At 43.1% G+C, this 23,480-nt stretch overlaps 1 protein-coding gene across 1 annotated transcript in view; it reads right to left on the bottom strand.

Moving 5' to 3' along the window:
• Positions 1–6,678: 6,678 nt before the first annotated feature.
• LOC122019009 (disease resistance protein RPS2-like) overlaps positions 6,679–23,480 on the bottom strand; it is a 34,045-nt gene continuing 17,243 nt past the window's right edge. The window contains exon 8 of the mRNA XM_042576521.1: positions 6,679–9,297. Within this exon, the coding sequence (XP_042432455.1) occupies positions 6,679–9,297 (2,619 nt within the window). The remainder of the gene's footprint in view (positions 9,298–23,480) is intronic.

Raw genomic sequence — 23,480 nt, 5'->3', positions numbered from 1 at the left:
AGTAGCGATTCTATTTATCGTTGGCTGGGTCTAGTCAGTCGGACTTGCGTCTCCTTCGACTAGACTTGAGAGGGAGGCTTGTGATGTGGCTAGGTATAAAGGGCAGAGGAGAGATTAATGAAGAGAGGGAGGGCATTTTCGTCAATGTACTGTAGCATCTTTATTTAGGGCACTGTAGCATGCGAAAAGGAGGTTCCTCTCCGTGTTTTGGTCTCCGCCGCCAGCACGCCATCCTCGCCCTTCTCCTCTTTGCCGGCTCGGACGCCGGCCACCGCCAGCCTTCTCCTCCTCTACTCTCCTTCGCCTCCGGCTGCACCTCCTCTTCTTCCGCACGCCAACATCGCCGATGTTCCGCTGCCACTCTCCCTTTCCTCTCTCCTTCCCTTTCGGCGCCCGACGCACAGTGAGGACATGGAGCCTTCTTCGTCCCTCGTTGAGATCATCGAGCGACGACCGCTGTCGGCAGTCGCCCCCAAGCCGCCAAGGGAGGGTCGGACCTGCTCCTTTTCCCTCTCCTCCTCATGCCACTGTCACTGCACGGACTCACTCGACGATGACGCCGTAGCTTCTTCTTCGCTTTTCTCGCGACGGCCACGCTACCACCTTCACTTCCCCTCACCAGCAGCAGACTCCAACGAGCCACCTCTCGCCAGCGACACACTCCGACGAGCCCAAGCTGCACCCGTCGGGATAGATGGTCCTCTCGCCGCCTTCGCTGCTCGTCGGATTGCCTTTGCTGCTCGTTGGACCACCCACGCCATGCCCACAGTGCACATCCGCCGCCCGATCCACGGCTTCGCAGACAGCCTAGCTGTTGTCATGCTCCGAGCAGCACTGTCGTACAATTTCGACGTCGATCCGGTATCCGACCCATGTCGCTATGTGCTTTCGACGTTGATCGAGCCTTTGAGCCATCGTCGTAGGTCGACCTTCGCGCGGTTGTTATGTTTCAGTTTGTGTGCTTGTGGTATTCTTGTCTGTGTACTGATGTTGTATACCGGCCTGTGTGTTGTCTCGGGTGTTGGTCTGTGTACTCCTCACGTGTCCCGGTCTACGTGCCGATATTAGTTCTCGGTCTACGTACCGGTGTCTTATCCCGGTCTGCGTACCGGTTGCTTATTCAGGCCTGCATGCTGGTCTCGTCTCCCGACCTGCGTGTCGATCTCGGGTTCAGGCCTGCGTGCCGCTAATACCCCGGCCTGCGTGCCGGAGTTTTATCCCGACCTGCAGCTCGTCTTCCGAGCCCGTGCCGCGTTCAACTCCTCCTCGTCAGATCCAGCTATACATCCTGATCGGAGTCATCCACTCTTCCGGGTCGCGACAACTCGAGCCGCGTCCCATCCGAGGGCGCCCCCCTGGGCCAGGGTACGTTCCTCGTTCATATTTCATGTGCATTTTCATTATTTCATGGCTTAGTTTTGTACTCATATATTCGTTGGATCTGCCTCGAGCATCGAGGTACCGGGGGCCGGGTCAACCCGGTCGCTGGCTGCAGGTAGCGTTGACCAAAGGACTTTTGGAGACTTGGTCAACACGGGAGCCATCTCAGCACACCCCCCTCCGGGACGTCACGACTTCGTCAACATTTCATCCACCTCACCTGGCGGTTCGTCTGACTCAGCTTCCGGACGGGATCACATTTGGCGCCGTCTGTGGGAATCTTTTCACCTGTTCTGGAACGTGAAGATGGACGACGTCAGGAGGTTCTCTGCCATTATCACAATCCCGGAGTATCTCGACGCATATATTATATTCTATCCTCACTCCATGAGTATTCGGGAGTCGAGGAATTGAGCGGAGCTTCAGCTGGCCGACAGGTTAGTTTTTCCATTACGTTTTTTCCCTAACTCCACGGGTATTCGGGAGTTAAGGGACTGAGACAAACCCTTAGCTGGTTGGCAAGGCTCCCCGATCAGGCTAGAGCCTTCGATTTCTGGTCGGACACTAGGGGCCCAGCTCCTCGTTCATACACTTGGGACACAGCTCCCCGATCATCGACTTGCAGTACCACTTCCCGATCAGGATCTAAGGGCCTCGCTATTCGATAAAAGAGCTAGGGACCTTACTCTCCAATTAGGGACCAGGGATTCAGCTCCCCGATCAGGCTCTGCTTCCTTCAACCACGGTGCTCTGCTTACTTATACTTTTATGAAATCTGCTCCCCTATATTACCATGGGTTTCATTCTCTTTGACGGTCGGGGCTCATAGTATCATCTTCTCCCCTTGCTTCACGGCTATTCCGGAGTTGAGGTATCGAGACAGATCCGCAGTCGGTTGGCACCACACCGCTGTCAGGTATGACATAAGCTTTATTTCCTCATGCTGCTACATGCTTCGCTTTTACTAGCTTCAAAGCTTATCCTTCCCCGTTCGGGGTTGAGTGGTTTTTCACTGGTCTCAGACCAGCTTATTGGATTTTATATTTCCCCCGTTCGGGGTTGAGCGATTGTCACTGGTCTCAAACCAGCTTATTGGATTTCTTATCTCCCCCGTTCGGGGTCGAGTTATCGCCACCGGTCTCGGACCGGAGTATCATTACTGGTCTCGGACCAGCGCCATCGCCACCGGTCTCGGACCGGAGTATCATTACTGGTCTCAGACCAGCTTATTGGATTTCTTATCTCCCCCGTTCGGGGTCGAGTCATCGCCACCGGTCTCGGACCGGAGTATCATTACTGGTCTCGGACCAGCGCCATCGCCACCGGTCTCGGACCGGAGTATCATTACTGGTCTCGGACCAGCGCCATCGCCACCGGTCTCGGACCGGAGTATCATTACTGGTCTCGGACCAGCGCCATCGCCACCGGTCTCGGACCGGAGTATCCCAGACTCTCGCCTTAGTGCGAGTTATAAGTGAGCTCTACTCTCACGCACAACGACCTTTCAGGTCGGCTCCCATGCGAGAATTAAAATTGAGCTCTGCTCTCACGCCCAACGACCTTTCAGGTCGGTAGCCCCAAACTCTCGCCTCAGTGCGAGTTATAAGTGAGCTCTGCTCTCACGCCCAACGATCTTTCAGGTCGGCTCCCATGCGAGAATTAAAAGTGAGCTCTGCTCTCACGCCCAACTACCTTTCAGGTCGGTAGCCCCAAACTCTCGCCTCAGTGCGAGTTATAAGTGAGCTCTACTCTCACGCCCAACGACCTTTCAGGTTGGCTCCCATGCGAGAATTAAAAGTGAGCTCTGCTCTCACGCCCAACGACCTTTCAGGTCGGTAGCCCCAGACTCTCGCCTCAGTGTGAGTTATAAGTGAGCTCTGCTCTCACGCCCAACGACCTTTCAGGTCGGCTTCCATGCGAGAATTAAAAGTGAGCTATGCTCTCACGCCCAACGACCTTTCTGGGCGGCTCCCATGCGAGAATTAAAAGTAAGCTCTGTTCTCACGCCCAACGACCTTTCAGGTCGGTAGTCCCAGACTTTTGACGGCCATGGCTCAGATTATTCTCTTCTCCCCTTGCTCCCCGGGTATTTGGGAGTTGAGGGGCCGAAGCGAATACGAATCCGTAGTCGATTGACATCACCTTGTGATCAGGTATGATAAAGGTTCTGTCCCCTTATATTGCTACAGGTTTCGCTTCTATGGGCTTCAAGGCTTAGCCTCCCCCGTTCGAGGTTGGGCTATTACCACCGGTCTCGGACCAGAGTATTACCCCCGGCCTCGGATCAGAGTATCACTAACGATCTCTCGGTCAGACGGTCAGACGGTCAGACCAATGCCCATTCGGTCTTCCAGAGACCAAGTCCTGGTCAGACCTTCAGATCCATTCCTGGTCAGGACTCCAAACTGCTTCTTTGTCAGGCCTTCAGATTGTTTCTGGGTCAGACCTTCAGATCCATTCCTGGTCAGGCCTCCAAACTGCTTCTTTGTCAGGCCTTCAGATTGTTTCTGGGTCAGACCTTCAGATCAAGGCTGGGTCAGACTTCCAGATTGCTTCTTTGTCAAGCCTGCAGATTGCTTCTGGGTCACAAGTCTTCAGATCAAGGCTGGGTCAGACCTCCAGATTGCTTCTTTGTCAGGCCTGCAGATTGCTTCTAGGTCACAAGTCTCCAGATCAAGTACTGGTTAGGCCTCCAGAGCACCTCCCGGTCAGGGTCTCAGACTCTCGCCCCAGTGTAAGTTATAAGTGAGCTCTGCTCTCACGTCCGATGACCTCTCGGTCGGCACTTATCACTCCGCTCACTTGCCGCCCTGCCCGGCACCCATCCCACTTCCTCCACTGGCCGGTTTGCACGGCACCTATCCCGCTTGCTTTACTCGTTGCCCTGCTCGACACTCATCGTGCACGCTTCGCCGCTCTGCTCGACACTCGCTCGGCCGACACTCATTCGGTCGGCGCTCATCACTCACTCGCAGCTCTGCATGACACTCGGCATTCATATTTCACTCATCGCTTACTTGTCGCTCTGCTCGACATACTCGCCCCGCTCGTCGCTCTGCCCGACGCTCGTCATTCGTATTTCGCTCATCGCTGTTGCTTGGCCATTTACTTGACCACTCACCGGTACCACTCGTCTACTCGCTTTACGCTGATCGACCTATCGCTTAAAGACTTTCTCAGTTGTGCACTCTACATCGCACGCCCATCGTCTTTCGACCTGCTCGGCAGTCACCTTATCGCCCGATCTATATTTTTTCGCTAGGTCGTGACTTATTGCCGCTCGGTCTGCACTCGCTCAGTCGCGCTCACGACTTTGCGCATTCATCATTCACTTTATTGCCCGGTCGCGATTCACTATCGCTCGGTTGACACTCGCTCGGTCACGCTCTTTATTGCTAGGTACCCATCGTCCACAGCTACTCGTTCCACGATTATATGACAGACTCGCGATATAACTTTGCATTCAGTAGCGATTCTATTTATCGTTGGCTGGGTCTAGTAAGTCAGACTTGCGCCTCCTTCGACTAGACTTGAGGGGGAGGCTTGTGATGTGGCTAGGAATAAAGGGCAGATGAGAGATTAATGAAGAGAGGGAGGGGCATTTTCGTCAATGTACTGTAGCACATTTATTTAGGGCACTGTAGCATGCGAAAAGGAGGTTCCTCTCCGTGTTTTGGTCTCCGCCGCCAGCAAGCCTTCCTCGGCCTTCTCCTCTTTGCCGGCTCGGACGCCGCCCACCGCCAGCCTTCTCCTTCTCTACTCTCCTTCGCCTCCGGCTGCACCTCCTCTTCTTCCGCACGCCAACATCGCCGATGTTCCGCTGCCCCTCTCCCTTTCCTCTCTCCTTCCCCTTCGGTGCCCGACGCACAGTGAGGACATGGAGCCTTCTTCGTCCCTCGTCGACATCATCGAGCGACGGTCGCTGTCGGCAGTCACCCCCAAGCCGCCAAGGGAGGGTCGGACCTGCTCCTTTTCCCTCTCCTCCTCACGCCACTGTCACTGCACGGACTCACTCGACGACGACGCCACAGCTTCTTCTTCGCTTTTCTCCCGACGGCCACGCCACCACCTTCACTTCCCCTCACCAGCAGCAGACTCCAACGAGCCACCTCTCGCCAGCGACACACTCCGACGAGCCCAAGCTGCGCCCGTCGGGATAGATGGTCCTCTCGCCGCCTTCGCTGCTCGTCGGATTGCCTTTGCTGCTTGTTGGACCACCCATGTCATGCACACAGTGCACATCTGCCGCCCGATCCACGGCTTCGCGAACAGCCTAGCTACTGTCATGCTCCGAGCAGCACTGTCGTACAATTTCGATGTCGATCCGGTATCCGACCCATGCCGCTATGCGCTTTCGACGTTGATCGGGCCTTTGAGCCATCGTCGTAGGTCGGCCTTCGTGCGGTTGTTATGTTTCAGTTTGTGTGCTTGTGGTATTCTTGTCTGTGTACTGATGTTGTATACCGGCCTGTGTGTTGTCTCGGGTGCTGGTCTGTGTACTCCTCACGTGTCCCGGTCTACGTGCCGATATTAGTTCCCGGTCTACGTACCGGTGTCTTATCCCGGTCTGCGTACCGGTTGCTTATTCAGGCCTGCGTGCCGGTCTCGTCTCCCGACCTGCGTGTCGATCTCGGGTTCAGGCCTGCGTGCCGCTAATACCCCCGGTCTGCGTGCCGGTGTTTTATCCCGACCTGCAGCTCGTCTTTCGAGCCCGTGCCGCGTTCAGTTCCTCGTCGTCAGATCCAGCTATACATCCTGATCGGAGTCATCCATTCTTCCGGGTCGCGACAACTCGAGCCGCGTTCCATCCGAGGGTGCCCCCTGGGCCAGGGTACGTTCCTCGTTCATATTTCATGTGCATTTTCATTATTTCATGGCTTAGTCTTGTACTCATATATTCGTTGGATCTGCCTCGAGCATCGAGGTACCGGGGGCCGGGTCAACCCGGTCGCTGGCTGCAGGTAGCGTTGACCAAAGGACTTTTGGAGACTTGGTCAACACGGGAGCCATCTCAGCACACCCCCCTCTGGGACGCCGCGACTTCATCAACATTTCATCCACCTTACCCGGCGGTTCGTCTGACTCAGTTTCCGGACGGGATCACTTGAGATATTTAAGAAAGGATTAGAACAAAATCATCTGAAATGGAAGATTACAAGGTGTGCACAGATGACCGTGAATTATTAAAACACGGTATCCCACGGCTTCTTATAAGAGACACCACTAATAGTAACTTAGCGATAGCTGATTAGCTTCAAACACACACAATTATAAAAACCCTACGCACTTCAACTCTGCCTACAGAGGTTTGAAGAGGTTCTCAAAAGACAATTTGGTCAAATCATCCTCCCATTCCAATTCATCCCACCATGCTCTTTCGCTTCTGACACTCTTCAGCTTCCCACAGCACAGATTAAGCCTTGTTAGTTTAGGGCATTCTTCAATCTCAATGCTCTCCAACGAAGAAAATGTCACTGTTCGACTCTCATCACTAAAACTCTCAAATTTTGGCAGCCGCTTGAGCACCATACGTTTGAGAGCAGGGAAGATGGCTATCTCCTCGCCATCGTTTGTCCCGGCGTCCAATTGTATTAGTCGAGCTATCTCCTTACAGTTCTCAATTCTTAGTGTTCGAAGACTTCCAAGGCACCCAACGGCCCTGCAGACAAGGGAAGCCTTTGGAAGATGGGAGAGGTGCAGCTCCATTAGATTTGCAAGGGCAGTACCTTGAATTGCAAACTCTTCCAGTTCATTCATTGCGTGCACTCGCAGCTCCATAATGTTTGGCATACTTTCCTGAGGGAATTCTGTCGACGGAATGTCGAGCCGCGTCAGGCCTCGGCAGTCCTCTACTTGAAGCCAATGCACGGACGTCGTTAGCCTCTGTGACTCGAATAGTCTCCGAAGGGAAGTTACTGTGCTAATGGCGATTCCGAGAACCTTCAACTTCGTCAGGACTTCCAGCTCTTCCAGATAAGCTTCCTCTTCTTCCGATGGTGCCGCCCTCCATTGGTTGTAGCCGTCGCACATCTTGAGCCACCGCAATTCCTGAAGCCTCGACATGAGTTGGTCAGGGATCCTTTTCAAGCGTGTCGTTGATGAACATGCCAAGTACCTCAGGTTCACCAAACCCCCGAGCTCCCTCGGCAGGGATGTGATTTTAGTGCCTGATAGGGTGAGAAATTGCAGGAGTGCCAGATTGCAAATCCCCACAGGAAAATCTTCTATGGGATTGTCTTGCAGGTCTAGGATCTTGAGCTTCGGCATCCGCGAGAAGAAACCATTTGGAATTTTCACGAGAAGATCGTTGTATCCAAGATCAAGGTAAATCAAGTCTGGAGCTTGAGGGGCCTCCGGCAGAGCTTTTATCTTGTTCTGACCAAGCGCGACTCTCTCTGCGACCCTCCATTTCTCAGCTGTTGGTGCTTCTGCTAGTCCATCTCCATAATGCGCCAACCATTTGCTTCCCTTCTTCCCGCACTCCCTTCCCACCCACAGAATCATGGCTCGAGTCATCGGGTGCATTTTGAATCTGTCACTTTCAATTGGTTTTTCTGATGCATAGCTTTTGCCGTCAATTCTTTGTATCAAAGAGGATGAACTCAACATTCCGAGCAAATAGTGTGCCTCGTTCGCAGACTCCCAGACATTGTTGAAGTCATCTATGATCCCTTCTCCGATCCATAGCTTCCTGATGAAATAGTTGTCGACGAGACATCCTTCCGGCACCAGAGAGAAATAGGAGGCGCATAGTCGATCCCTGTCGGTGAGAAGGCGATCGTAGCTCAGCTTAAGAGGATACAGAACGCGTTCTTCCATACCTGGAAGCTGGAAAGGAGCGTCCCTCATGAGGTTGACGGCGTGCATCCACTCTTGGACGGTCTTCTTGTTGGCCATCGTTTGGGCGACGACGACGAGCGCCGCCGGCAGGCCGCCGCACTTCCTGGCCATCACTTTAGCAATTCTGATTATGCGTTCATCAGCTTCGTTGGGTTCAAGCCTTGCATTGAATCTGAAGAGCTCCCAGGCGGCTTCTTCTTCTATGCGCTCCATCCTAATCATCCTTTCCATTCTCATGTGGCTGCAGACGTCCTCTATCCGTGAGGCGACGATGATCTTGCATCTAGATTCCGGCTCCGGAAATGGAATTCCTACGGCTCGATAATCCAAAGGCTCCCATAAATTGTCGACTATCAGCACGAATTTTAACTGGCTCAGGACGCGGAATATGTTGGCGGCTCTGTCCATCTGGCTCACGCCGTTTTGCCATGTCAGGTTCAGTCGGGCGAACAAAAACTTGTGAAGCTCCTCCACCTTATGCTCAGTCGATGACTCGAGGAAGATGATGATATCCAGATACTCCAGCTCGTTCTCAAGGTAATTGTTGAACTCCCTCAAGAGTGCGGACTTGCCGACGCCGCCCATCCCATGGATCCCGAAGCAGGTCACGCCGTCGTCTCTCGCGTGTCGCTGGAGCTCCTCGAACGCCTTCTCCGCCCCCGCCGTTTGTTGATTTTGCATCCTGATGAAGCGGACCAGATTGTGGCGGTGGACCACCTCCGGCAAGTCTCTCTGCTTCAGCTCCCGAGCAGACGCGAGAGCTGCCTCGGCTCTTCTCCGAAGCTTGACGCTGGTACAAATGTTGGCGGGAAAGCGGCAAAAACACTTGACCATTCTCTCGTATTTGGCGCGAATTTGATCCGCTTCACCTGCTACTTCTTCGACGGCGCTAAGCCAGCCGAGCACCTCGTTGCGGGGCCTGAGGCCTTGCCTCATCGTTGCTTCCACCTCTCGCTTGACGTCTTCACTTTTGCTCTTCAACTGGCTCACCTCTCCGGCCAGAGAGCTCAGATTATCCTCGTAGGACACGACATAATTGCATGAATCGGAGGTGCAATCCTTCAAGCAACTGAGGGCCTGTGAAATGCCTGAAAAATTCATCATTTTATGAAGAAATTTTAGAGGATAATCGAGGAAAGGAAGGAGAAGAGTGACGAATTTAAGACACAGCACTGATCATTATTATATTTATTTCGTGCTAAATTATACTCTGCCAGCAAATCTTAATTTACTTAAAGAGGATGAATTATTGATCTAAGAGGTGAGATATTTTTATCATTAGGTGGAATTAAAAAAAGATGGACTCCTAATCCACCTTTAATTAAGTGTGCAATGTATGATGCACGATCCCTGTGGCTCCACAAGGAGACAGAGAGAGACAGCCATTGGTTGGGTGATTTGCTCATCAAGTTACCCCATGATGATTAATTAGTAGACTAAATGAGGACTAATGATTGACGTTTGGTATGTAAGTCTCGGCGAAGCTTTAGAAACGACCTTGGGTGTTAAATTATATGCATTTAATTTGCATTAGTCATTGCTTACTTGTATAGTGAATTTTTTTATTACATAAGGAAATTGGAGGCATTTGAGCAACAAACATATTGTAGTGACATTTTCAAGTGGTTTGGAAGGGTGGTTAGGAATTGGATAGTGCATATGTACATGGAGTCTGAATCATCATAAGTAGGGACTGTTTTTAAGGGCAGTTGCATAGTCTGCTTCAACCCGTTAAATTGATAAGCAAGGACTAGTTTAATAAAAAAAATTTTAAAATTTGAGAAGCTATGAGTTTTTTAAGATCAAAATACATAGAACAATGAGTCTTCTTTGTTCATTTCTTATAAAAATGATCATATATGGTTCAGTGGTTGGGACAACTTCTATCTTAATCTTGTCGTCTCATGCCAAGAGTTTAGTGGCAGAGGTCGTTTCATAACCACTAATTGAGTCTTGGTAGGTTAAATTAACAATAGGGAAAAGATATATAATATAAAAGCAAGACTGCAATAGTAGTCAGTCATTCTTCATCTTATCATTGTCGATGAGTTTTAGAATTTAGGATTTTGACTCTAGGGTTGACTTTTACTTAGAATTTTAGGTCGCTATTTTTCCCTATGCTCAAATGTTTTATTCTGGGTTTGAATTTTTTCAAACAAGAAAATGGTATTATAATGCACATTTTCTATAAAATGTTTATCTTTTTAATTTTATAGAATCGTGATTCCTTATTCTTTATTCAATTCTAAAAAGAAATAGTTTTTTAAAAATAAGCTAGTCAACCATAATGCGACCAATTGATTACGTATAACAATTAATGATGTAGAGAGTATTGAGTAGATATTATATGGATAAGAAAAAGATTAGTGACCTTGTTGAGATGATTCCAGTAAAAGATAAATTAAGTCGACCTTCGACTCCTTAGCACTCTAATTTTTTAAGTGTATCCTAACTTTTTAGGTACCATTGACTTCTCGACGCCCCGACTTTTTGATATCCTGCCTTCTTGGCCTCCCGACTCCTTGGCATATCATCTCCTCAGTTATTTGAATTGAAATTAAAGTATATTTCAGAAAAGGAATAATCATGGTACAAAATCTCAAATTAATTTAGGAAAAAGATAATCATCACGCAAATCTTAGATTATTTCGAGAAAAATATAATGATATGAATAAGTTTTGGATTATTTAAAGAATTAAATAATGATAACAAAGAAATCAGAACGGAAAGAAAAAGTCTGTTTTCTACCTATAAAGGTAGCTCTTCTCGGTGTCTAAGGTACATGCACGCATATATTGAACTCTAATATTGCTCTTCTTTCTCTAACTTAAGCTTCAGAATGACTGCACAGGGGAATCCCTGACCATCATTCTAATACTTTTCTTCTTGTTTGCTTTCATATAGGCTTATAAAACTACATCATTATCCTCGTTGTCATTTAGTGATTGATGATTAAGTTCGCCACGAAGTCAACTCATCGATGATTCACTTGTTAGCGTTCACAAGTATGATCAAATTGACGTTATTTGTGGGAATGCTAAGTTAAAGACCTGAACCAGAATGTTAAAATGGATGATGTTGAAAGACCTAATGTCACTACCATGACAACAAAGGATTTTGACAAGTTAGTAGTGATAACGATGCAAGCAGTATTAAAGGGGCAATCCTTACATCCTTCACCTATGATCAATCCTTCGATAAAACTACCACCCTGGTCAATTGAAGCAATATCAACACACTAGAAGGTGTCTTGGCCTATGGGAACGCCGCAGACTGTTTTTCCCATACCAATCAGTAAGTCTGTTACAAGAGAACATTTTGTAAAATTTTCTGGTAAAACCCCTCATCAAGATTTTCCAAGAGAAAAATGCCCCGAATCTGATGGAACGAAAGCTCCTTGAGATTCTCTGTTCTTTTGGGACATTCTCCAAGATGAGTTACCAAGACATTTTCGGATGTTACAGATTGAAGAATATAATGATACTACAGATCCCAAAGATCACATCTGTAAATTTGAAAATGCTTCTTTGTTGCATCAGTATATGGAATGTGTTAAGTGTCGAGTTTTCTTGATCATGCTTTCGGGCTTGGCGCATAGATGGTTCAATCGAATCTTTGCCCCTTCTATATGAACTTTCGAGGAGTTTAAAATTGTCTTCATACAACTCTTCGCAACCAGTCAAAGATACAAAAAAATAACGCATGATTTGTTCACCCTTAGGTAAAAATTCAAAGAACTCCTAAATGAATATTTACAATGGTTTAATTGGGTAGTTATAGATGCTCTCTTAGTTACCCCAGAGGTACAGATTAGTGCTTTCTCACAAGGCTTAGTTGATGGAGTTTTTTCAAGTCTCTGGTAAAAAAAAACTCCAACCAACTTATAAGGATTACAAGCCTAAGCACTTAAGTATATTCAAGTCAACGAAGTATAGTCCATGAAAAAAAGGAAACTCCAACTCCAACTCCCATCCTCACTAATCCAAATCGTAGAGTGCCTCCTTCACCCTTGCGAAATCGGGAATTCATAAATTAGATGGGTGAAAAGGTGGTACAAGTAGTGGAAGTAGCTCCGACTCCTACTTCTGAATATGATTGAGGGTCCTTTGGGGCCATTCAATATTACGCCTACCATAAATCAAGTACTCACTCCACTCGGAATTTCCAACAATATAGAAAGGAATTGAAACGAATAGCTGATCAGCAGAATGTCAATCAGATTTGGTTTGGCAAAAGAAAATCTCCCAAACCTTATAAACGTCATTATCATCATGATGCTAATATCAACTAACCTATAAGTTGGCGATTTCGTTCTCCCTCAAAGGAACCCCAACGTTCCTTCTGGTCTCGTCAGAAGGCAGAAGAAAGAAAAAAAAATATAAGCAAGAATAAGATCAATGCTTGAGGGACTGTGAATATGATCTCGGGTGAGGTCCCACAGATGGATACTCCACTCTAATCTGAAAGACTTATTGTAGAAAGCTAGAGAGTTATGACATCAACACCAATCGGGGAAAAGAACAAGGTCCTTCCATAAATTTTGAACCGTAAGATTTGGCAAGAATTAAAGCCCCCACGATGATACTTTAATAATCGAGGTTTTTATCACCAATTATCGGATAAACAGAGTATTTATTGATACCAACAATTTCGTCAACATTATTTTCAAAATAACTTTCAATTAGATACAACTAGACAGGGAGGAACTTCATTTTATACATACTCCTGTATAGTTTCACGGGCCACGAAGTACAATCTATCGGCCAAATTAACTTCTCCTTTTCCTTGGGGGAGAAGCCACAAATGTGAATTTAGCAAACATCCTTTATTATCGTAAACGCCGCCTTTGCCTACAATATCATACTAGGGAGACTGACATTGAGTACCTTCAAAGCGATGGTCTCTACTTTTTCATCAGAAAATTAAATTCCTGATGGAGAGCCGAGTCATGGAGGTAAAAGGTGACAAATTAGTGGTAAGGAATTGGTACGTAGATATAATCCGGATCGATTCGCGTAAAGCGGTCAAACTCAAAATAATTCTATCCAACTGTCCAAGAGGCACCGATATACCGACTGAAGGAATATCATGAAAGTGTATGGGTTTATCCCGACCGTCTAGACAGGTTCACTCGAGTAGCTACCAACATCCCTTTAGGCCTCAAACAATAATTAATTATATGTTTCTCACACAATCATGATGTCTTCGCCTGGTCTCAAAAGACATTATTGGTGTTTTCTCGACTGTAATGATTTACTGGTTAAACAAACTACCAGAAATTTTACTCATTCTACAAAAGAAGTGAAATTTCTCTTCTAGAGCAAGACTAGGTGATTTAGGAGGAGATCGTCAAGTTAATGGAAGTTGGGTACATACGGGTGGTTCAATTCCCTATTTAGCTCACTAATATAGTGCTAGTGTCTAAATCGGGAGGCAAATGAAGAGTCTGTATCGACTTTCATAACCTAAATAAAGCTTGCCAAAAAATATTGCTACCCTTGTCTTGCATTAAACAACTAGTAAACTCTACTTTCGATTCTGAACTCATATGTATACTAGATGCTTATCAAGGATATCATTAGATTCTCTGGCTTCTAAAAATTAAGAAAAGGTTAATTTTATCACCACTAATAGAGCCTTTTGTTATATTGTCATATTCTTTGGTTTGAAGAGTGTTCGGGCAATTTATCAACGACTTATAGATTATGTCTTTAAGTATCAAATCAGTAGAAATATTGAGGTATATATTGATAATTTTTAAATCAAGTATGTCTGATCTGAGACCTTAATCTTAGATATTGAGGAGATATGTCACATGCTCAAGCAATACAAGCTTAAACTTAACCCCAATAAGTGTTTATTTGGGGTCAAAAGTGAAATTTTTTTTAGATACATAGTGACCGAGCGAGGAATCAAGTTGAACCTCGAGAAGATCCAGGTGCTCTAGAATATGCCTCCCCCTCACAATCTCAAGGAGGCACAACGATTGGTCAGACGCATTACAACACTTTTCCTATTCATCTCCCGCTCAGATGATCAGAGTTTATCTTTTTTTTTTTTTTTAGATTTTGAGAAAACTTTTAAGTTCGAGTGGGACATACTTTCACTAAATTTAATGAGTAATTGCCCTGACTACCCTTACTCTCCAAACTAGTGGCAGGAGAAAATGTTATGGGTATACCTATCAGCATCTGAAGGAGCAGTCGTCATGATGCTGCTTCGATAGGAAGATGGTGTACAACACCCCATCTATTTTCTAGGCCACTTGTTGAAAGATGCCGAAAGTGTAGGTCCATGTACGCGGTAAGAGAGGGGGGGGGGCGAATAGCCCTGAGAATAGAGTAAATAAAATCTCTTGCTTTTCGAACTAGCAAGGATAAACAGTTAACCAATTATAAATACATTAATCAACAACATAAAAGAAAAGAGGTAGGATTTACTTATTTACAACCTAGGTGATTGTTAATCTAAGGTAAGTGAAAGTTCAATAAGAATATCCTTCGTTGAAGGCGAATGATACGGGTTGTATCAAGCAGGTTTTGGAAATGACGGGAAGATTCTCGTTAAGGTGGTGTGGGGGTTAAAGTTGAGATAGAAGAACAATCTCCATCTGGTTTAGTTGATCACCTAATTGTCGGGTCTTTTCTAGATGACTATAATGTAAAAATACTTGGATGGAGTCAACCTGAACGAATTTTAAAGTTCTCTGTGAACACCCGGTCGGACAAAGATCAGATGGAGATAGAGATACTTAATCTCATGTATAGCTCTCGATATCTGTTCGACCAGGTAAAGGCTGAATGAGCATAAGATTCTCTGTGAACACCCAGTCGGGCAAAGACTAGACGGACCCAAAGATACTTAATTTCATGTATAGCTCTCGATACACGTTCGACCAGGTAAAAGTTAAACGGACATAAGGTTTCTATGAACACCTGGCCGGGCAAAGATCGTACGGACCCAAAGATACTTAATCTCGTATATAGCTCTCGATACACATTTGACTAAGTAAAGGCTGAATGGACATAAGGTTCTTTGTGAACACTCGACCAGGCAAAGATCGAATGGACCCAGAGATACTTAATCCTATATATAACTCTCGATATGTGTTCAGTCGGGTAAAGGCTAAATCGACATAAGGTTCTCTGTGAACACCCGGCAGGGCAAAGTCCAGATAGAGCCAGAGATACTTAATCTCATATATAACTCTCAATACGCATTCGGCAAGGTAAAGGCTGAACGAACTTAAGGTTCTCTGTGAACATCTAGACGGGCAAAGCTTGGATGGACCTAGAGATACTTAATCCCATATGTAGCTCTCGATACTCATTCAGCCGGGTAAAGGCTGAATGGACATAAGGTTTTATGTGAACATCCGGCTGGGCAAAGTCTAGACGGATCCAGAGATACTTAAGCCTATATATAGCTCTCAATACGTGTGCGACCAGGTAAAGGTTAAACTAACATAAGGTTCTTTATGAACACCCATTCGGGCAAGAGCCGTGCGGGCTTAATAATATTTTGTCTCATAAAACTCTTTATATATACACTATCGTTCAAACAAGGATAGATTGAACAAATGACTCTTTGTACATGTCTGACCTTTCAAAGGTCAGATGAGTTTAAATTACCTGAAGGTATAGTACCCCTAAAATATAGTTCTAACACATGTGCTTTATTATATGACTCCTCAAGTGAACTTATGACATAATACGGGTATTATATTAGTTTCTGAGCAGGTTTTTGCAGTATTTAATGTATGGTCGAGAAAATTAATACAATAACAAGTAGTGCAGCTGGTCTGGTGGAGCGGCTGATATGTATTCAGTAGGCAAACAACAGATAAAACATTTTAACAGCCTATCGTAATTGTCCGGGAATATTCCCTTGAAATCTCCTTTAGAAACTAATTGGTTTCCATTAATGAGTCAGTTATAATAGCATTCTCCTTCAACAACTTCAGTAATGATGTGGAGCATAAACGACAAAAAGAGATACATCCGTGGATAAAAAAAATTCCTCGAAACTATCATAAAACACCCAAGTTGTACTTTCTTCTATCACCTAACAAACTCTAACAAACCGGGGATCACCTCACAATCGCGGAGGTTATGTGAGGTGGTATAAAAAGAAAAATTCTCTCTGCTGGCAAGGTACGCAAATACTTGCATCTGAGCCTGACTCTTTTTGCATTTTTCTTTACTGTTCTTCAGAAGAGGACATTGACTTGAGCGTCGGAGGACCTAGCCAAGAATTCTCACTTTGATCTTAGGCCACTAACACTTTATTGGCTTGTCTGATTGTGCGCATGATTGTTGGGGAGTTCCTTCAGATCTTGAGAAGCTTATTACTCTTCGACCAACCATCCATCATAGCCAGTGCACCATCTCATAACCTTTAGACAGGATCAGTGGAGAAGCTTCTTACAATCTTTGACAGCTCAGTAAAGAATATAGAAATTGATTACAAGTTGTTGTATTTAACTCTTAGCTCCTTGAAGCTATTTATAGCATTCTGGGCAGCTATTACCGTTGGTTTCTGTGGGTAATTGGAGGCGCCTCCAATGATATCGAGGGCGCCTTTAGTGGATAAAGTTTTATTCATGCTCGCAATGGATAACTAACGGTAATCGTTAGCTCAAGGCACCTCCAACATGGTTGGAGGCGCCTTCCACCAAAATGCACGAGGGCTCCTCCAACACTGTTAGAGGCACCTTCCATCAGGCTGCTTGACCAATTAGCCTTCAAAACTAGTTAACTCTTCGTCGCTCTTCTTTGGGTGATGTTCTAACCATTTGAAGTTGAGCTCGCTCGAACCCAACGCCGACCTTTTCTTCGAGTAGACTTCCTTCCTGGCTTCTCATCCCTAGAAGGTCATGTACGTCTTTCTAGTCCACTAGTGTACTCTTCTGCACTTCATCCTCGGACGTACCAAACCCATCAACTCGCTTCCCATGCTATCATTCTCGCTAGCTATATTTTCCGCTCAACTTCTTATGTTCCTAAGCTCTTATACACTTAGACACAAGAAATCAAAATTATAGGATCTAACTTAACCCGATTGACCACATCAAAACTAACCTGGGGTATTTACATTCTTCTCCTTTTTGATATGTATCAACCTAAGTTAAGTTAAGATAAACAAATAATAAAACTATTTAAGAAATAAATTTGTAATTTGTTATAAATAACAAATTTGCAATAAGTACAAGAAATTTTATATTTAGCACTATCAAACATTTACAAAAATTATGTATATGCAATTACCTCCCCTTAACTTATTCCCTATTCCCCTTTAATCACATTTAAAAACTAGGGGTAATTAGTGAAAAAATCGAATTTTTTTTTTCTAAGGTTAAATGAACTAGTGATTTCCAAATATTTAAATTTAGTGATTTAAAAACCAGATTTGACAAAAAAAAAATTAAAATTATTTCTAAGTTTAAAAAAATACTAAAAATTTTTCTTATGGTTTAATAGAAAAAGTGGGATCAGCAATTTTTTTTATGAAAAAAATATTTTTCTTTTGACAGAATAACTATTTTAATTAAAACTAAGAATTTTTAGATTTAAATGCCTAAAAATAAAATTTTAATTTAAAATATATTGTTGATTTTTCTTGAAGTTGAGAATATAACATTCCTTAGCCAACAAAAATTAGGTTCTTCAAAATTTATCTCTAAAATAATTTTAATTTTAAAATTTCCTTTTTGTTATCAAGAATTCATAACAAATTATATAATCGTCAAAAAATTTCAAAAGTATTTATTCTATAACATAAAATATACTTCATTATCACAAAAAAATTTCAATAGAAAATATTAATAGTAGGTATATGAACTAATTAATTTTCTAACCGATATTTAAAATTAATGAAAATTAAAATTAAAGCTTGTATAAAAATTAATTTTAATCAAGTTAGGCATGATTTCGGAACTCAAAATAAGTTCATACCTATTGGATATATCAGAAGTTTTCGTGGTATATAATTTATAGAAAAATTTTCTGATTTAATTCTTGTGAAATCTAAAATACTAATTTTGCTTTTCATAATTTCTCAAATTTGAAACTGGTAAATAATTGGAATATGAACTTGCAGGATTCTTTTCTAATAATTATAGTTTATCTTTTTGATTTACATTTTCACCTTTTAATTGTTCAAAAACTTCTAACAGGTATCCATTGCCTTTCTTTATTTTTATGTATTTGGTTCTATTTTTACATAAAGATCTACTTAACATTTGCACAACTTTATATAATTGCTCAGGGGAGAGGTTGTGTGTCCCCGGGGCTATGTATAAGTACCAAATGGTAATTTTGATGTGATCAATCAAGTTAAGTTAGACTCTGTTATGTTTTGATGGTCTATGTCTAAGTGTGTTGGAACTTGGAAGCGCAGGAAGTCGAGTGAAAAACGCAGCTAGAGAGAAGGATGACACAAGAGAGAGAGTCGATAGGCTCGGTGCGTCCGAGGGATGAGATGTTATGAAAGAGTACGCTGGAGGAGGAGAAGGAAACGCGCGGCGATTCCGAGGAATGAGAAACTGGAGCAGAAGACTACTCGAGAAGGCCAAAAAAGGAGTTCGATTGAGCCATATTCTGGATGGCCGAAATCACCTGGAGCGGAGCTGGAGCTGACCCGGATAGGAAGTCAACTCTGAGTTGACCCTGGTTCGGGCACTTGGAGCTATTTTGGGCGCCCAAACTCCAGGCAACCAAGGTGCCCCGGGTGTCAGCCTACGGTCAAGCGCAGGTTCAGGCCGATTCAGGTGCCAGACAAAAAAATTTATCAAAATACGCACTGCCACGATCAGATATGATGCAAATAAAATTCTATCCATGTCTAGGAGCTTGGAACCCTTCCAGGCGCTTCGATCAGGGATATAATTACAACCTTGATCTTAGAAGATAAATACAACACTTGAAAATAATTTTATTTGAATTTAGCTTTGTAATTGTGTGCTTTGACTGCTGTAAGAGGTTTCTCTGCCTAAAAGAGACTTTAGTGGGCTTTCAACATCTTGGATTAGCAATCTTCTAATTGCAAACTAAGTAAAATCTCTGTGTCTCTTTTATCTTTTTAATTAGTTTCTTTTCTGTATAAGTGTCTGTTCCAAGAAAGTTGTAAAGTACGAGAAATGTATTTATTTTTTATTTTAGGCTATTCACCCCCTCTACCCTGCCGCAAGGGATCAATACTATGGTGCCACGGTAGGACATCCAAGTTGTCACTAAGGTACCTGCGGTTCGATCCCTAATTATGACGTATTTGTAGGAGTTTTTCCTTTAAATGAGGGTTGCAATCAAAGGATGCTGAGCTTCTGGGTTGGCCGATGCGTACGCTTCCCGATTTACCTTGGTGTTCAGTGGAAAATTTCCATGGGGTTGGGCCGGTCATCTCCAAGGATAGTCAATGAGGCTAATTGGGATTATTATTTTTTCAGGGGAGAGGTTACGTACCTCACTTACCATGTCAGAATCATTGTTCGAAGCTCCCCTTCATCATTGCTCTTAATGCTCATCTCAAATGTGCTTTTGACGTCTTCAGGTAGGTATTCGGCTATCAATGATGTTCAAGCAATCTCCTCTATCTCGGACTCATCTAAAGACGAAAGATATCCATCGAGGAGTCAAATTCTGTCTCTTTTGGTTCTTCGTGGAGTTCTAAGAAATTTTCCCAAAGTTTTTTAGTAGATTCATAATCGTCGATTCTTTTGAGTTCTTGAGCAAGTAGCACACTTAGAAGATGGAATTCTGTCTTACTATTTGCCATAAATTCTTTGTGCTACTTGTTAGTCCAATAATGCACCTCTAAGTTCTTTTCCATCTTTGCTTTTGGGTACTTTAAAACCCAATTTAATTATTAATAAACTATAGAAGTTAGTTTTTAAAAAAATACCTCCACGCGTTTCTTCCAAAATGCAAACTTCTCCTCGAACACTAGTAGGTAGATGCTAGCCCTGGCCATGTCTCGTTGCTTTAGTCGGCGGTTAGTCCTTCTAAGGCGTTCAAGCTCTGATACCAATTGTAAATTTGCATAGGCGACAAGAGGGGGGAGGGGGTGAATATCCCTAAGAATAGAGTTAAGAAATCTTTTTCTTTTCAAACTAGCAAGGATAAACAGTTAAACAATTATAAACAGATTAATCAACAACATAAAAGAAAAGAGATGAGATTTACTTTGTTACAATCTAAGTGGTTGTTAATGTAAGGCAAGTGAAAGCTCAATAAGAATCTTCTTCGTTAAAGGCGGAGAAGTCTCTTACAATCATTGACAGCTCAGTCAAGAGTATAGAAATTTATTACAAGTTGTTGTATTTAACTCCTAGCTTCAAGATACTATTTATAGCATTCTGGGCAGCTATTATCATTAGTTTCAATGGGTTGGAGGCGCCTCCAATGACATTCAGGGTGCCTTCAGTGGATAAAGATTTATCTATGTTTACAACGGTCAGTTAATGATAATCATCAGCTCAAGGTGCTTCCATTGGAGGTGCCTTCCACTAAAAGGCGCGAGGGCACCTCCAACACTGTTGGAGGTGCCTTTCACCAGGCTACTTGACTAGTTAAACTTCAAAACTGATTAATTCTTCGTCGCTCTTCTTTGGATGATGCTCCTATTGGTGCAATCATGTCTTAGAAGTTTTAATGTGTTGACAATTATTTAAGTTTAAATTAGTACATTGGATCTAACTTAAGTTATGAGTGTGTAAGATAGAAGAAGTCCAAGAAGGTCGAGAACTAGATTTTTGACAAGAGAAGTCCAAGAAGAAGCCCTTGTAGGTTGGGAGACGGGATGCAAGACAAAAGAAGTCCAAGAAAATCGAGAACCGGATTCTTGGCATGAAGTTCTGGAGATGAGGAAACTTTAGGCATAAAGCATAGGGAACATGAGGTTTATCTGACATGAGGTCTTGAAGATTTGTCTTGTAGCATAGTCTCTATAGTTTTTCAAATGTATGATGTTTTCTGTTGTCCTTTAAACAATGATATTCTTGTGATGATTGCTCAATAGATTCTAGTGAGCATTATAGTCTTTAGAATTAAATGTTAATCTAGTGGTTTTTCTTGAGCTACAGGCACAAGTGAACAAAACAATTCCTAAACTCATGGTTTTCTCTTGCAGTCTTGAGCAATTTCATAGTTCATGTGATTGGGTGTGTATACTAATTGTGTATTGTGGATCACAGCATGATATCAATTTTCTGGGTCAATACAATAGTCACTGCATTAACCAAGATCATTCAATTGTCTAATTATTTCCTTTCGCCGGTATCCTTAGAGATTTCGTGGTTTCCCCATGTGAGCTAGCTATTGGGTATGTGGTTTAATGTATCCCATGGTTCATCAGCGTTAGTGTATAACTTGTACGTGTTTAAACTGATATTCGTTTTGACTTAAGGTTTTTCTTTTGACTGTTATGTGCATGCCATCCTATAATGAATATTTAATGTGCACTATCTCTATGTATATTGTTGTTTTGACATAAGTTTAACTCTTTTAGAAATGAGATATGCACTTTTGAGCATACTAATTTCATGCTCTTTTTAAGGCATTGGTTTAATTTGTTTTCCCTAGAGGTATACTAAAGATATGGAACGTGATGTTGTTCACAGTGCTATATTGACTCTCGAAGAAATGAATACTCTTGTAGAAATCCAAGAGCGACATAATTATGACCGTAAAAGATTTAGAGAGAGAAAGTTACTTGAGTTGCAACAAGTCAATCATAACTGGCCTTAATTTACATTAGGGAATGTTCAAATTTTGTTGTAGATTAAATTTCTAATGTCATATTATCTTTGAATGTAAAAAATTTATTATTAGTATTTTATTTATAAAATTAATTTAAATATTTATTAGATGAATAAAAATTATGTTTTCATATTTTAATTGTATTTAAAAAATTTTTATTTCTATTTAAGTGATGAATAAATTATGATGATATCTAAATTTTAAATTTAAATGATATATTTTAGATAAATATTAGTCATAATTGTATAATATTGATAATGTGATTAACATTACATCCTAACGTGATGTGCGCTGCGAATGCATTTAATCGCAGCATTGTGTGTTGCAACGGCGGATGCAAGGGGGCGCGAGGGGGTGCGGAAGCACTCCCTTGCTTCTGGAAACAAACAATAATAATATAATTATGATTAACAAATAAAGGGTATAGTTTTAATTTTTTAAACTTAATGGACTTTTTCTCAAAAGTGTCATTAAAAACACTTTTCCTTTTTCTTTCTCATTCACAACTTTTTCCAGCCGGCAACCATTTTCTTTCTTTCTCATTCCCGAACTTTTGGCAGCGGCTTTTGTTTTCTTTCTTTCTCGTTCCTGATCCTTTTTCCAACAACTTTTTCAGCAGCCGAACCTTCTTTTTATAAGTCAACTCTTTCTTCTTCAAACTAAAAATCCTAATCACACTAAGAGGAGATGGGATCCTCTGTCCCATTTTCCTTGTGTCTCCGTGTCCCATTCACTATCGGACGGACCACATCAGATCATGCATCCTTGAGATCTGACATGATCTGATATGATCCATTCGATCAGTGAATGGGACACGAGGACATGAAGAAAGTGGGACAGAGGATCCCATCTCCATTAAGAGATCTCATTATTTCCCCCTCTTCGGTCTCCTCAAACCGTTGCCCTCATCTTTGTCGCCTCTTCACTTCGTCGACACCTCACGCAAGTGACGCCACTACTATTCGTGGTTCGCCTATTCCGTCGACGCCACTGCCACTGTCGACGCCGGTGATCCTCCACAACAAGCAAAATCTCTTCAATTTTAGGTGAATCTTGTTCCTTATTTCATCTAATTTCTAATTTCATGATTTATTCTTGGTAATACTTTAATTGTTATGTTGATTGCATAAATTAATAATTTTGAGAAATTGACATATGTTATGGAGAAATTTTTAAAACGAAGTATTGAGTCTTCTAAGAATTCTATGGAAGAAAATAGTAAGAAAAAATATTCTCGCGTTGAATTCAACCCGGATGATGTTGTTAGTGACCCAGGGCTATGCAAACCAATTAATGAATTTGATATTTCTATTAGAGATCAGATTCGAAGAGAATATTTGATTAGAGGACCTTGTCAACTATTTGATCATAGTTATCCCCAAGATAATTTAGTAAAGAGCATAGAAGTTTTCAAGTTGCTTGATTTAAAAAAATTTCATGGTTAGAGTACAGTATATCAAAAGATGCAACTTTTTATTTTTGGTGTTATCTCTTTAAAAATTCTCA

Source organism: Zingiber officinale, chromosome 9A (assembly GCF_018446385.1).
Source record: "Zingiber officinale cultivar Zhangliang chromosome 9A, Zo_v1.1, whole genome shotgun sequence".
Lineage (NCBI taxonomy): Eukaryota > Viridiplantae > Streptophyta > Magnoliopsida > Zingiberales > Zingiberaceae > Zingiber > Zingiber officinale.
This window is presented reverse-complemented; position numbering and strand designations above follow the sequence as displayed.